This window comes from Rhodnius prolixus, unplaced genomic scaffold (genome assembly GCF_049639745.1).
Source record: "Rhodnius prolixus isolate KJV_2025 unplaced genomic scaffold, Rpr scaffold_4, whole genome shotgun sequence".
In the NCBI taxonomy this organism is placed as follows: Eukaryota; Metazoa; Arthropoda; class Insecta; order Hemiptera; family Reduviidae; genus Rhodnius; species Rhodnius prolixus.
This window is the reverse complement of record NW_027411614.1, coordinates 39,878,044-39,892,931: the sequence shown is the minus strand read 5'-3', so window position 1 is coordinate 39,892,931 and position 14,888 is coordinate 39,878,044. Positions and strand designations below refer to the sequence as shown.

The 14,888-nt window shown below is 28.9% G+C and overlaps 2 protein-coding genes and 1 long non-coding RNA gene across 4 annotated transcripts; 1 reads left to right on the top strand and 2 right to left on the bottom strand.

The window, feature by feature from the left end:
* Nucleotides 1-450: 450 nt before the first annotated feature.
* On the bottom strand, nt 451-7,265 carry LOC141455860 (uncharacterized). Of its 2 annotated transcripts, none has more exons than XM_074131300.1 (8): nt 7,128-7,265; nt 5,713-5,855; nt 4,722-4,836; nt 3,985-4,187; nt 3,061-3,269; nt 2,148-2,391; nt 895-1,062; nt 451-755 (listed from the first exon to the last, which is right to left on the bottom strand). In XM_074131300.1, exons 1-8 carry the CDS (start codon nt 7,162-7,164, stop codon nt 477-479), a joined length of 1,398 nt encoding a protein of 465 aa, XP_073987401.1. In that variant the 5' UTR covers nt 7,165-7,265; the 3' UTR covers nt 451-476. The 2 variants fall into 2 exon arrangements, with proteins under 2 accessions (XP_073987401.1, XP_073987402.1); XM_074131301.1 differs by lacking the exon at nt 7,128-7,265 and adding an exon at nt 6,090-6,108.
* Nucleotides 7,266-9,901: 2,636 nt separating this feature from the next.
* LOC141455862 (alpha-tocopherol transfer protein-like) lies at nt 9,902-14,888 on the bottom strand. Its single transcript, XM_074131313.1, has 8 exons — nt 14,682-14,888; nt 13,166-13,288; nt 12,456-12,547; nt 11,921-12,074; nt 10,517-10,710; nt 10,331-10,438; nt 10,106-10,250; nt 9,902-10,015 (listed from the first exon to the last, which is right to left on the bottom strand). The coding sequence occupies exons 2-8, from the start codon at nt 13,239-13,241 to the stop codon at nt 9,990-9,992; spliced, it is 795 nt and encodes a 264-aa protein (XP_073987414.1). The 5' UTR covers nt 13,242-13,288; nt 14,682-14,888; the 3' UTR covers nt 9,902-9,989.
* Nucleotides 10,705-13,466, top strand: LOC141455864 (uncharacterized). The gene is made up of 3 exons (XR_012459496.1): nt 10,705-11,226; nt 11,422-11,518; nt 13,209-13,466. It is a non-coding gene; the product is annotated as an uncharacterized lncRNA (long non-coding RNA).

Below are 14,888 nucleotides of genomic sequence, written 5' to 3'. Positions count from 1 at the left end.
TGTCTTGTTTCAATGACACCACCGTTTGGTTATGCTCTTCCGGTATTAAATTCATGTTTATGCCATTTTAACATTTAGAAAATGTTTAAGAAATTATATTGCGCAATATTTTAATGTTTGTGCGATACTAATTGATATTTTAATGTTTGTGACATTGAAGAGATAAAGGAAAAATCATCTCAATAATATTACTTGGTCTTGGTGTAAATTCAACTTTTAACTTACATTATATTGTAAATTTTATCATTACATTTCCTTCATAAAACAACGGTTCAATCCACAACTAAAGTGAAAAAGAAATAGTTCCCTCAGTTTAATTAGTACCTAACTAAACCTTTACCACTGTCTCTTCACGAACCTCAAATTATTCAGACTATTAATTTAGATTTTTTTTAAAAAGAAAGAATTTAACATAAAAAAGTACATTTTTAGATTAATACTAATCAGGTATTAGTTCTTAATTATGTTATATTGTCTTAAAGATATTCTACATAACTTTTCCACAAATCTGGCAACTTTTTCATTGCAAAAATAATTTCTTCTATATAAGAACTAAATATATCAGCTTCATACCAAGGATCAACCTTTTTTCCTGTTTTTTGTACAAAAGCATTTTTAAAAACTATTTGATTAGGTTTTTTTAATTTTTCTTGACCTGCACTGCCGAACATCCTTTCATCTACTTTAGAAGTTATGAGTTTATTGTCAATTTCCCTAAGCTCCATAGCATTTTCTGTTAACTCTTTTCTAACGTTCTAAAATATATATTTGTTTTATTATTATTATTATTTATAAAAACAGTTATTTCATTATTTAAACAATTAAGTGATTGTGGTAAAAAAAAAAACATAATTTATTTTTAAGTAGGTACTGATAATGTATGCTAGTGCTCACCATTATATACCATGCAGCTCGTGTTTTAAAAAATTTTTCGAAAGTAGGCAAATATTGAGCAAACTGAGGCTCTTTATCCATTACATGACTGACAATTACTTGAAATTCTTCTAATAAATCTCGCAAAACTTGGGACCACATGTCAAATTTGGCAACATTTTCTTCAATCTTAAATAAAAATAAAAAATGTGAAATAAAAATTAAGCGATGGGAAATATTACTCGGCTAACTCGGCCCGGTTATTACAATTCTTATGTTGCAAGTGGCAAATTTGCCATGGATTTTGAGCAAAAAGGTGCTTTACCAATGTACCTTAATTCGCTGTAGCATTAAACACATGGTATAACCTTGGACGAGATCTGAAGACCGTAACCTCCAAATCTTCCCAAAATCAATTTTCACAGAAAAAAATTTTAATTAAAAACGCAAAACTGAATTGGTTTGCGAGTAAAATCGCGAAAAACTGAAAGAACCTTGCAAGGAATTTGCATTCTAGTCCCTTCGATCACTCATTTAATCAATGTTATGTAGGCTAACCGAGCGATTAATTAGAGGCAAGGTTCGCAAAGCTAAAGGGTATTGTGGTACTGGCTTCAATGCGCGTTCTAGGTATTGGACTTTGTTAGTGGTTAATACGAATACTTTTTGTAGAAAGTATTTTTGCTAGTCGCCTCCGTCCACGATGCATGATCGGTAGTTGGCCATAAGTTAAATATATAGTTACGTAGTTCGCCAGAACTATTTATTTATATAATCCATTTTTTTTACAAATGACCTAACTTAAAATGAAATTTTAGTAGAACGCCTAACCTTCATTCAGCCCAGAATCATCTTAAAATATATTTTTGTGGAAAAATATTTCTGAAAAAATTGCATATTTTTAATTATAAGTTTTTACAATGTGAACGAAAATCTTTGGAGGCCGCTTTCAGAAAATCTCAAAAACTGTATATCATATCGGCTGTATAGACCTCATATCGGCTTACACGGAAGTTTTAGCTCTATTGCTGGCGATTCGAATTTCAGCTACTACCCTTTGCTGACCAAAGTCAGACAGTCACAGACAACTCAGATAACTTATTATTTTTATTCCTTTCTTTTAATTTAATTTAATTTATTTTTTGTTGGAATGCGCCCCAGAAACAGTTTGTTCGGTGAAAACTTAAAATCTAAATTTGCGTGATCACGAGACGACTTCCTCTTACCAGTCATAATAAAATGCAAAATATGCTTATGAAATTAAATTTACTCACTACTGAGTTTATTGCCGTCAAATCCAATTTGTCATCGTCTATTTGGCACATTAAATAGGCTAAGTCGTTGCTTTCTTTATCTAATGTTTCTTCCAACCATTTGTCGCTATCGAATAGTTTATCGTAGCCACAATTTTCTATAGCATGCGTCCCTGAACGAATTTTAAAAGAAATATTTTGCAAATGTCTGTATGGAACTGAATATAACTTCACTATGAGTTTTTGTGCTTCTTTTCCCATTTTTCTATTTAAAAAAGATAAGATTACTTCATTAATTAGCTACAAATAAAAATTCTTAATTTGTAATATCATATGGTTTGATGAAGATCGAGCCTTCAATGACCTAAAGTTTTAGATAACAAACTACAAATATAGCACATATTTTAAATTTTCTCATAGTTCTAAATAATTTTTCAAAACTTAGAATATATTATATATATCATTTTAAAAAGCAATTTAGAAAACAATTACACAAGTTCCAGAAACTTTAAGTTTTTAAACTTCAATTAAAAATGAAAAGTTTTCTAGGTTCATTTGACACCCATTCTTGAACAAACCAACTTCTTCCAACTTTAGCTCTACTTTCGTTCTGCCAAGGAAGTGAATTTCTTTTGGCCTATTTGACCCACCATTTCTACAGAAATTGATGGCTATCTCATAAACACATTACAGATCCTTCACAAGATTTTGTACTGACATGAACTGTTTCCATTGCCAAAACTGGAACGTTTTTCTACCTATTAAAACTGAAGAATTCCTAAAAAAATAAGAGAAGGGGTAAAAAGACTGAGAGGCTAACCTTAAATATTACGGTCAACCCCAAAATTTACCTTTGCAGCCTCATTTCTCCGGTTTAAAATTGTTTAACTAAAATACAAATTAAAAATAAAATTTACTCAAAACTGCTTCTCACTCTGTGAGAGGAATTGTAGACATTTCATTATTATCTGCATCAAATTGACTTTTATAAGCGCTAAATAAGCTTAAGAAATTCTTTCTTTCTTCTAAGTGACCTACTCTTGCCATTTCTAATGGTTTTTCTTTTTCCAAATCATCGTAAATTTTCTGTTTTTTCTTCACATGCAATATTTCTAGAAGTTCTACATTCTTCTTATATTCTTCCTGTATAATGTTCCAGAAATTTTAATGAAACTATGAGTGCAGATAACATTAAAAATTGCTAAAAAATATTGTTGAGGATTTTTTTTTTTTTAATTAAATAAAATCTAAGTGATTCTTATGTTCCATGTTGTATATTTTAGTGGTTCCGTGCCCTCGCCAGGTCATATCCAAAGAAGACATTCCGGCCTTCTTCTTAGTTGTTTCTTTTAATCGGTTAATATTTGGAGATGTGAGAGATTTGACAACAATCCTCCAGCGCAATGAAGAACTGCCTCATTCAGACCTTTGCGCGTTGCTCTTTGAGGCTTCAGGGAACACAACAGTTGATAGAATAATAGAGGTTTCTTTTTTCAAATATCTGGGAATGCAAATAAGTGAAAGCGGGAAACTAAAGGAGGAAATTAATGCAAGGATGGCCTATGCGGGAAAATGTTCTCTACAACAACAATTTTTTAACAAAAAAAAAAGTGGCAATAAAAACCTAAACAGCAGTTTACCGCTCGACTTTCGTTCCTAAAATTACATAGGAAGTGACAGATAGAATAAGAAGGTTTAGCTTTCCATTTTCCATTTCGTTGAACTGTATGTACTGGATTTTTTTGGAGCCTAAATCATCACCACACAATAACGACGCAAGTGCTTTACAAAAATTTCTCTCCACACACTTTAAGCTGTTCCTATTAAAAACGTTTCATAATAACTATTTGGACTTTACCTTAATCACGTGTCTGTTAAACTTCTTTGTGACACTTATAAAGTTTTTCTCCCACAGCCTTCTTAGTTTTTTTTCATAGTTCCTCAAAGATTTTAAGTTCATTTCCTTGAAAATATGTTCGTAGATATTCCGGAACTGTTTTAGATAGATAGAAACCTCATCTCTAAAATATACTTCTTTGCGAGTAGGCACTAGAGGGCCATCTGGATTCAAAAGAACTTTATGTTTTCAACTGTTTTATACCCTACTTATTTTTGTTTATAATTTCATAAAATCAAAACTCAAAACATATTTTTACTTTGAATTAGAATCATATAAATGGTTGAACGAAATTGATATCAAATTGCGAATTAAATTGAACGTTTCCGAAAATATATTCTCATGAATGAAGATGTTATTATGTTAGGTTAACAAGTTACACAATTTAATTTTTAATTAAATCATTTATCATGAACAGAACGGTTTAATGGTTTATAAAAATCAAAATACCATTTTATTAGTTTCCAATTGCAATGTCGGTTAACTTTCTGTTACTATATTTTAGAAAATAATCGTAAGGGAAAATTTTATTAATTTCTGTATGAAAATGATTTCCATTCTTTTTCTGATTTTTCTTAGAGTTAGTGATTATAAATTATAAAATGAGTGTGATCAAAATTCTTCTTATATTTTCATCATCAATAATTAAAATTAAAAGTTACAAATTTTATATTTACAAATAATTAAAAAAAACTAACCGCATTGTTCTCTCAGAATGTGATTGTTTATTTGACATGGTGTGGGTCCGTTAGCAAATTTCAATATAAATTCACCTTCTTTTGTTGGAATATATTTATCAGGCGGAGTAAAGAACTGGAAGCAGAAATAAATTGTAACCAAGTTAATATTAATAAAAAATGTCATCTAAAACATGAACAGCTTAAAAAAAACTAATGTAAAAAAAAAAATTTTGGGTTGTAATTGTAAATTTAAATATTGTTGGTTGACCTTTTCAAGATCCTCGAACTACTTAGACCAATCTACGTTGATATCTCCCTCGATATCAAGAATACTTGAAAACACAGATGGAAATGATTAGACTGGAAGAATTTAGCATGATTTAAATACGATGGTACTTTTTTCCAATTAAGTTCTAACACCTATTAAAATTAAGTTGAGGTCACTTTCGCATCCATGAATGATATACACATATATATTACAGTAAAACCTATTTAAACAAAAAATTGCCAGAAATAGTACTTATCGCTTTGACCTCCAAGGAGGTCGCTTTAAGATTTTTGAATTTCAGGGATTATATTCTGTTTCTTCTGAATTCTCTTGATTGCGAATAGCTGAGGATCCAATTCTGACAGGTTCGAGGAGCAGATAAAAAATAATTACTTTTCTAAAATCACAGAATTATTTGTCTCTTTCTAGGTATTCTATTTTGTTCTCAAAGAAATAAAATAAATAAAGGAACAAATATGGAAAGAGAGAGGCAGAAGCAGAAATATTGCACACAAAAATCTCACATTCTATATATTTTTTCGAAAATTTTAGGGAATTTAATGACATTTTTTCTTAGAAACAAAATACTATCCAAATTTTCCTCACAAAGTTCGAAATTTTCATATAAGTTGGAATCACAAAACAAAATCTTCATGATATTACCTAAACAATGCCCAGTATGCTTAAAAAAAATGAATTATAAAAGATTTATTGTACTGAAAGATATTTAAAACTAAGTACCGAAGCTATGAATTTGTCGATGTTAGGCCGTTCTTCAAAGTGGATGATACAACCACTCATCTGCTCCAGTAAATATGTTCCAAATCTATTGATGAGAATTTTATTATTCAGCATTTTTTGCCTCGTTGCTTCCGCTTTCTTGTCTAAAAAGCAAATATTTGTTTAATGTAAAGGATTAAAACTTCTCAAATGCTACTTAGAGAAAAAAAGTAATGTCTTAATTGTTCACTAATCTAAAAATTAATACTAAGTTTCACGTCTCAATACTATAGAAGAATTCGTTTGATTAGTTTACTGTAGTTATCGTCTTTTTGTATTGCAACCTAAAATGAATTATCAAATATGGTAAAATATTAATTTGTATACTACAGTACAACCTAGGAGTCAATAAACTTTTTATAAGATAACCTTGATTCATTCTGTATCAAACAGACGTTGACTGAGGAAAACAAATTACGAATACTAAAATGTTTTATCAGCTAGCTCTGCCAGAATTTGTTTTTTGTTTTTTTTTCTTATTCTGATTAATGTTTTCTTTTTTTTAATTTAACAAACTTACATAACCCAACGAATTTTGATAATTTTATTTGTCGAAAATTGAATTTTCGATAGAAATAGATTATTTTCAGGATTTCAGGTCAGGAGGGAAGGCAAAATTTGACAACGGAGAAGACTTTCTTCTTATTTGCATACAGAAAAAAAAACATTTATTTTTTTTGGTAAGCAGCCCCTCTTATCTCTCACACTTTGTGTAAGCTTCTGTACAAAAAGTGCAGGTTTCTCCAAATTTGTATTCTATTTAGGTACGAAGTACCATAACTGCACCCTGTGAAACAATTTCAATTATCTCTTGACATATTAATTTATTTGCAAATCAGCAAAAATGTGAACATGTATAAAATTGTTTTAACTTTTAATTGTGAAGGCACTAATTTCTTCCTAAATCTCTCACCCATGTAACTGCTGATATCATACTAAGCAATGAAAATCTGCCTGGTCGACCCATATTTTCCAATGTTCCCACTTAATTCGAAATTTCTTTCATTGAAGAAATATTTTTGAGTAGATGAAATAGAAGTGGCTTGGAAAAAGCACGAATTTCATAACATTAAATTTATTCTAATAACATATTCTACTATTCATTGTTAAAACAAGATTTTTTTTGCAGCAACCAAAGTCAGTATGTAGGTAATTTAAAATATTAAACTTTTAGCCCAATTATATTATTTGAATGGTCTTAATGAAGTAGAAGTTTTTTCCCAATCCAAGAGCTGGGCGATTCGTACGGAAACAACAGACATATTCATTCATTTTATCACTAATCCAATAATAACTAGCGAGCAACTAATACTTCTACTCAAAAACGTTTTAAACAAACTAATCAGTATGCAAACTTTTCTAAAAATTCTACATACCCAACGGTTTTCTTTTACTGCTAGATTTCAATGCCATTTTGAATTTATTAAGTACAATTTAGCTAATAAATGTAGCTCTTATAATTAACAAATTAGCTCTAACTACGATTTATTTTAAAAGTGTAATTATAGAAAACAGATGTTCCCATAATAATAATTAGGCAAATCTAATGTAGTCAACAAAATTAGAAGCGTTGAAGTGCCTTTTTTGTAGTGTCATTTTGCTCTTTCTCAGTGAACTTTTCTTATTCTCATCAAGCGACCCTTCTGAAAATTTAAAAGGAATTTGAAGGAAATACTAGGAAATCGCAGATTAGGGTAATTAAGTTCCCCAAAGTGCATATGTGGAGTTATTTATTGATTACAGTTTAAAATGTTAAGTATAAGGGTTGATTAAACGCCAAAAGGTACACAAATCAGCGAGTACCCAACATTTCATTAATACTTCATTAATAGTTAAGTAATTCTACTGCATTAATTTTCATTAATAAGTTATTTTTTAGAATTTATTAGATGTCACAGACCCTTATGCTGGCCATTTTCGTCTACAAAATATATGTTCAAGTAGCACTGTAGATTGACTGTAATATCTAGTTATTTATAATAATGAAACTACTAATTACAGGTTAAAAAGAAAAACGTTACAAAAAATAAAAAAAAGTATGAGGCTAAAAAATTCAAAAACTTTTTTAAAAAATGCTTACACCAACATACATCAATGATTTTGTTTATTTTATTTATTTATTTGTATTTTTAAATAAAAATCGTCGGTTTAAGTTCATTCTTCGATTAAAGCAATTGTTATTTTATGAAGTAGTCAAACGTTTATAATAATACATAATAATTATCTGGCTTTATCGCAAATAGTAATATAGTTTTCTTCAAGTACACTCTCAATGTAGCTGTTCTTCTCACAATGTTGTATATATGTAATATAAAGTAAATAAGATATGCATATTTTTAGGGCAGCTAATTATTCCAGTATTTTCCTATAAGTAAAATTAGGGGGACTAAATTAAATTACAATTGAGAAATGAATAATTGTTGTTGAATAATCTACTTGTTATTAACTGTGTGTTATTTGTGCTCACGAATATTTCGGTAAGACGAATTCTAGACAGTAGCCTACTCTAACTTTGTCTTTTTCTACTTTAACATGCATGTACATATTTATGTGATTTATCATAATTATAACAAAAAAATATTATAAATGAAGTGGCCAGCATAAGGGTCTGTGACATCTAATAAATTCTAAAAAATAACTTATTAATGAAAATTAATGCAGTAGAATTACTTAACTATTAATGAAGTATTAATGAAATGTTGGGTACTCGCTGATTTGTGTACCTTTTGGCGTTTAATCAACCCTTATACTTAACATTTTAAACTGTAAGTTTTTGTTAAGGAGATTTTTGTACCTTTTGGATAGATTTTCCTTTTTGTTTATTTTACAAAGTTACATATCTTCTTTACAGATTTATTTAAAATTTGGAATAAACAATTCTATCATTATAATCTAATAAGGTGTTAAGTCGGAACCGTAACTACCAATGGAGAGATCTTTTTAAAGAATGATTATAGTTGCGTTCCCCCAAACCATCCTCAATAACAATTTTTTTGTAAAAGCGTTTTGAATAACATAGGAAGGTATTTGTACGTAAATAGCAAAATTAAACTGCGATTTCAGTACTTCCTTTTAAGAGGAGTAAGAAAAATAAACTGCGATTGCAGTACTTCTAGGCAAAGAGGCAAAGATGTTTTAATCGAACAACAATTTAATGATTTAAATCGGTTCACTCATTGATAATTTTAACGATTGCAGTACTTCCTCTTAGTAGGTGCAAGAGCATCAGCAACGTAGAGGAGCTTTAACCACTTATTCGAGCTGAATTTTATCAAAATCGGACTAAGCGTTATAGAAATATTGGTAATAATAGTTTTAGAAAGGGCCTTATTTGGGTGGGGCAAACTCCCCTCCTTATGAGGCACGGCGTCGAGACTTTTAAAGTGCAAATCTGTACAAAATTTCGATTCGAATGACCCTTCATTCATGCAAATCGGTTCACGTGTCGATAATTTGCAACGATTGCTATACTTCCCCTTAACAATGTAAGAGCAGATCGTCGCTTTAATGTTACGTAGGGGAGCCCTAACCCTATCATCCTACCAAATTTTATCAAAATCGGGCCAAGATTTACAGAGTAATTAGTAATAATAATTTTGGAGGGGGCCTTACATAAAGGGGGCTAACTCCTCTCCCATTCAATGTACAGGATCGAGACCCCCAAAAGGCACATCTACATAAAATTCCGAATCGAATGACACCTCATTCATGAAAATCGGTTCACGCGTTTAGGCGCTACGTTGTTTACAAAAAAGGTAACAAGAAGAAGAAGAAGAAGAAGAAGAAGAACAACAACAACAACAAGAACAAGAACATTTTTTGAAAAAGCCGTTTTTGCTCATTTTTGGCAACTTTTTTCTCGAAACCTATTAGATCTGGGTTGTTGCAAAAAAATTACAGTTATAAAGGAGGGTTTGCCCTATAATTTAAAGAAAATTTGGGAATTTTATCTTTTATAGAAAAAGAGAAAAAATTTGTCAAAGTTGGGTGTTTTTCAACGTTACGCTTTTTCGTGCAGTTTTTGATGATCAACCCTTATACAACTGTCCTACCGGACAGTTTTAATGTATTGAACTAACATAAATATAATCTTTGAATTATGCTTTGCTGTTCTTGTTTGTTTATATAATTAACGAAAATAAAACTCTAATTCTTTAATATAAAAAATATTTATTAACTATTAAGTAGACATTGATATTTCAAGATACAAATTAAATTTTTTTCCCAGTAAGCATTGTTCATTGATATCCATAAGATACTAATTCTGAAATTAAAAAAATAAAAATGAAAATATATTATCAATAATTTTATGCAAATGAATTTAAATCAAAATCAAATAATTCATATTTATTACCATTAAGTCGTTTCTCATTATCCGTTAAATAACATCTTAAATCTGCATAATCTAAAGTTGTAAGTTTGCCTCCATATTCTTGAGGTAGTATGTCAGGTGTCACATATTTATGAAGGGATGGCCAGTTGTTCTTATGAAAATGAACCTTAAAATTTTGCAATCGATATTAATTTAAACAGATAATTTTTGTTGTGTTCAAATTTTCAAGCATTAATCACACATTACGTTCTGTTTTGTAGAACTGCTCAAAAAAGGGAAAATAATCGTCACTAAGCTGTTCAAAATCAGTCCAGAATTAATTATATGGTATTCCACTTTTCGCACGGGAATTCCCTTTCAACAACCATAAAAATTAATTATTTAAATAATGATTCATATGTTTATTTATATAAAACAAAAATAAACACTTACTTCAGCCTTTGAAGATCCGATTTTACAATTCTGCGGAGTGAAATACCTCAGATATTTCCAGGATAATCCCTGCATATCAAATATGTAGACCAAACCGTTCGTCCAAGTATCCGGATCATCCAACGCTAATTCCAACCAGAGATCATCTACTTGAAAATTTTCCCATGGTTCAACTTCTCCAATAACTACGTTACCTAAAATTGTTGAACTGAACTGAAATTATTCTAAACCTGAAACGCGTTAAAATTAATTGTTTCTCAAATCACTAAAGGCAAGAGGAATCTTTTCTATGTGAAACATCTTTTTTTGTTTTAATTTGTTGATGAGGTTGATTAAAAAAAACCACCTTATTAAGCCAATCTAGCGTCAAATCCAGGATTTTATTTATTTCATTACCTAGTATTTAGACCTGTTTACAATGTGCCAAGTAAGTATAAAATATTAATAAGTATCTGGAGCCAAGATAATACAACGTGTATTTTATCAAGAAAACAATGTAACATCTGATTCATACTAAAAGGTTTGACTTATGGTAGATATCATTAGTTGAGAAATGGTTGTTTTAGAGGAGATGAAAGTCGTATCTTCGAATCGATCAGAATAATAAACAACGCTAAACAAAGTAAAATCCTTTTTAGGTTGATTAATCGAGATAAAGATTCCGAAAGACGCCAAAGTTTAGACTAATTTTTAATTCTTCTACAGAATGGGTGAGTTGTTTAATCTTTGTAAGTAGGTATTCACTTATTCTTATTTGGACAATCACATAGTACTCGTACATAGAACTGTTAAGCTCTAAAATCGGTTGCACTCATTAAAACAACATTCAGTAGAAAACCTAGTAGGTATAAATTTTTGTTTTAACTAGTTTAATAATTCTTGTAACATTGAATTGCATTGAATAGATTCTAGTGCAATCAAGAGAAGTTACAGTCAGTGGATCATGAATGTGATGTCTTTTTAATTAACTCAGCTATTTAAAAGCTCAAGGAAGACTTACATGTAAGTCAAAACTTTTCTTTATTTAATGACCAGCCCTCAAAAAGAATTGAACAATAGAATATCTATTGTGCCCATATACTGAAATAATAATTCAAACTCTACTACTAGATTTACTCAAAGAAAATGAAAATGATACAGTTTCATTAAACCCTTGAAATCATTTTTTTATGTTTTTTTAAACGTTATGCAACTGTCCTGGCGGACAGTTTTAATAAGGCGCCGATAATAGAAATTATCGACTAGAAGACATATCCAGAATACACTTATACTAACCGATGATCTTTTCCATAACTACTTTAAAATTTTGAGAAGTTACTGTAATGACCAATTTAATTAATTTAAAATGGAAACATGTTTTTTTAAAAAATATAAAGTAATTAAAATAAAAACACAAATATTTACCAAGTCTCAACAAATAAACACTTCTACCAAGTTGATCTTTATCCTTGAGCAGGCAATGAACATTCCTAGACAGTGCCAATTTTTGTCGTTCTGTCATTACTTCCGTTGCAAACCAATTTCTACTATCATATTTCAGCCTATATACTGATTTCATCTGAAAATAAAATATCATTTCGAACATTTATTTCTTTTAGGCAATTACTTCATTACCGAAGTTTCCCAAATTCTCAAGGCTTGTTTCAGAATAGGATCTTACAAATTGATTTCATTTAAAATATTGATGGCTTAATGAACTGACTTTTTAAAACATAAGTATTCTTAAGAGTTTATCAGTTATTAAATTTAAAAGTATTTGTTTATTTGCTACTTACTTTTTAAAGAACCTGACTGTTAACATAAGAAATTTTATAGAAATCTGGTTTTTGTAAAAACTACAATACTATAATCGTTCTCTTAGGATCTTGGCAAACTTATGGTATTTTTTTTTTTTTTTTTTTTTTGGCCTCTCGAACTTATGGTATAAGTAGTTACTTACTTTAGTGAAGGCTTTAGGGACGTCAAAGTTACTGAAATACAAATATCGCAATAATATTCTGTTATCTTCTCCAATGTGCAATCCATTTTCAGCTAATGAATGGAAAACATAAACAATTATAAAAAAGTTATTGCAAACAACACAAGTAAATAATAAGCACTAAAGATATCAAAGCGTAAAAATAGGTATTAAAATGAAATAAAATCAAAATAAATATGAATGAAGTTTATAAGAAAGCATCCATGATTTTTTGTACGTAACAGCTTGTTTTTAAAATTTTTATTGGTGTCAGGATTTCATTCTTTAGCTAAAAGTTTCGTAACATCTTTTTACCCTTCATAAGCAAAATAAGTTTCATCTTGCAGGAATGTTTAGTAACATTTCTGTCAGATTAAATAATACTTTGTAGAGAAAATCAGGGAATGCTGAATTTTAAGAATAATATAAAATCTTCATATGCCACTTTACGAAGAGTATGAACGAAATGTCTGCTACTAAAAGTGAAAATTTGAATCAAAATGGAAAACATTTTGTGAGACTTAAAAAGTAAGAATTTAAAAAAAAAACTCTACATAAAAAAAACATTTTGTGAAAAACATGTATTTAGTTTAGTAAAGTAAATTAAAAAGAAATAACGTCAAAAGTTTTCCTATTTTAAAACAATCTTTAATCAGTTATTATTGCAAGTATTTAGTATATTACAAAGTTACCTTCAACAAGTTTTTTCAGTTCACAAAGACATTTCATTTGTAGATCATCAATGGTAACATCTTTAATTGAATCCATGTTAGTAATAATCCAACTCGCAGACTGAGTTCAATTCAACTGTAACACTGAACAAAATAAACAATTATTATACAATAATTTTTTTCTTTCCAATTAACTGCTTATATTTATCTAGAACTACGATAGAGAGTATCAATAATATGACTAATCAGCTATGCAAGATTGTGTTTAAATCTTCATTATACATAAACGGAAATAAAATTATTATTATTGTTTTTTTAATAGTATTATCTCACTACATCACACGAACATAAGAAAAATTAACTAAAACCAATTCTTTTAAATCTGTACATCTCTTTAAAATAATTTTTTTAATTTTAATTTATTTATTGAAAAATTTACAACTTCAAAAATAAATATTTTTAATTTAAAAAAAAATTCAAAAGTAAACCTTACAATATTCCAGCATTTTTTTCTTCTTCTGCTTCTTAAGGTAGGAAGACAATTTTATTTTAGAAAATACGACATAGCTCCAAATAAGATGCGATATTTTACAGAATTTAATTGCCAGGAATAAACTTAAAAATCAATTAATGAAAATAAATATTGAGGAATAATTAAGTCTGTTCTTAACAAAAAGCATTTTATTACTCAAATTGTACATTTAAGGAATCCGTGGCGAGATTACCATACAAAAGAAAAAAAAACAACCATTTTAATGTTAATTCCTATTAACCATTAAATAATTTTTATTTCCTATATCTCTAAATAAATGAAATGATCCCTTTACTACATACATTATTCCTAAATTTTTGATTTTACAGATATTCATAGAAAATTTACTTCTATATTTGTGAGATACAAAGTCAAGCTTTTGCCCAAGTAACGTTAAGAAACGTTGTAGTTGTTTACCCGATTAATAAAAATGTAAAAGTAATGCTTAAAAAGTTAGTGATTTTGCAATAATATTCAGAACATACTTGTTTAAGCCTCTCTAGTTTTATTTACTTTTACACTTTTTGAAAGGAATTGTTGAATAAATTATTATGTTTTTATTGATTTTAATGAAATAATAAATATGTACATTTGGTTATTTCAAACAATGCCCAAACATAAGCAGTTCTCACTATTTAATTTTTAAATTGATGGATATATAATAAAAGGTACTGGTGGAATTTTTCCCAATTTTTAAGAGTTATCATTAACAAAATAGAATGATTCGTTTAGAGACTTATGCATGGCAAAGATTTATGAACCTCTAATTTTAGACTGTACATTGTTTGTTGTGAGATTCACAATTGAGATGAGAGTTCTACTCACTTTGTAGACAATTTATACTTTATCAGCTTGTAAAAGAGTCAAACTTCACACTAAATTCTCTCTAAATACACATTCCTCCCACTAACATTAGTTACTTATGTTTAGTAACTATATTTACTACAACAGAGAACAAACGAAAGCAATATTAAATTTTACAAAGAAAATAAAACAAGTTCTCACCTAATTTGGTTAATAATATTTTCAGGAGTGTTAACTTCACTTGCCACCTCTATACACAACATAATTGTTTCATATTTCCTACACAACCTTTGTGTGGGTTAAACAGGCACTAAACGTTATTTCCAAACAAAAATACAAATATTTTCATGTTAAAGCTTTTTTTAATTGCTAATTACGATTCTGCATATTTACAAGTGTAAATGTGAA

Bases quoted from the DNA above. Each gene is read 5' to 3' on its own strand.
- LOC141455860 (XM_074131300.1), bottom strand. From the start codon at position 7,164: ATGGCATTGAAATCTAGCAGTAAAAGAAAACCGTTGG. The intron at 5,856-7,127 runs GTATGTAGAATT...TTTGCTTTTTAG, and splicing joins CAGTAAAAGAAAACCGTTGG to ACAAGAAAGCGGAAGCAACG. The intron at 3,270-3,984 runs GTAAAGTCCAAA...AACATTATACAG, and splicing joins TTAACAGACACGTGATTAAG to GAAGAATATAAGAAGAATGT.
- LOC141455862 (XM_074131313.1), bottom strand. From the start codon at position 13,241: ATGGATTCAATTAAAGATGTTACCATTGATGATCTACAAATGAAATGT. The intron at 10,439-10,516 runs GTAAGTGTTTAT...GGTTGTTGAAAG, and splicing joins TCGGATCTTCAAAGGCTGAA to GGAATTCCCGTGCGAAAAGT. The intron at 10,016-10,105 runs GTAATAAATATG...TTTTAATTTCAG, and splicing joins TAATGAGAAACGACTTAATG to AATTAGTATCTTATGGATAT.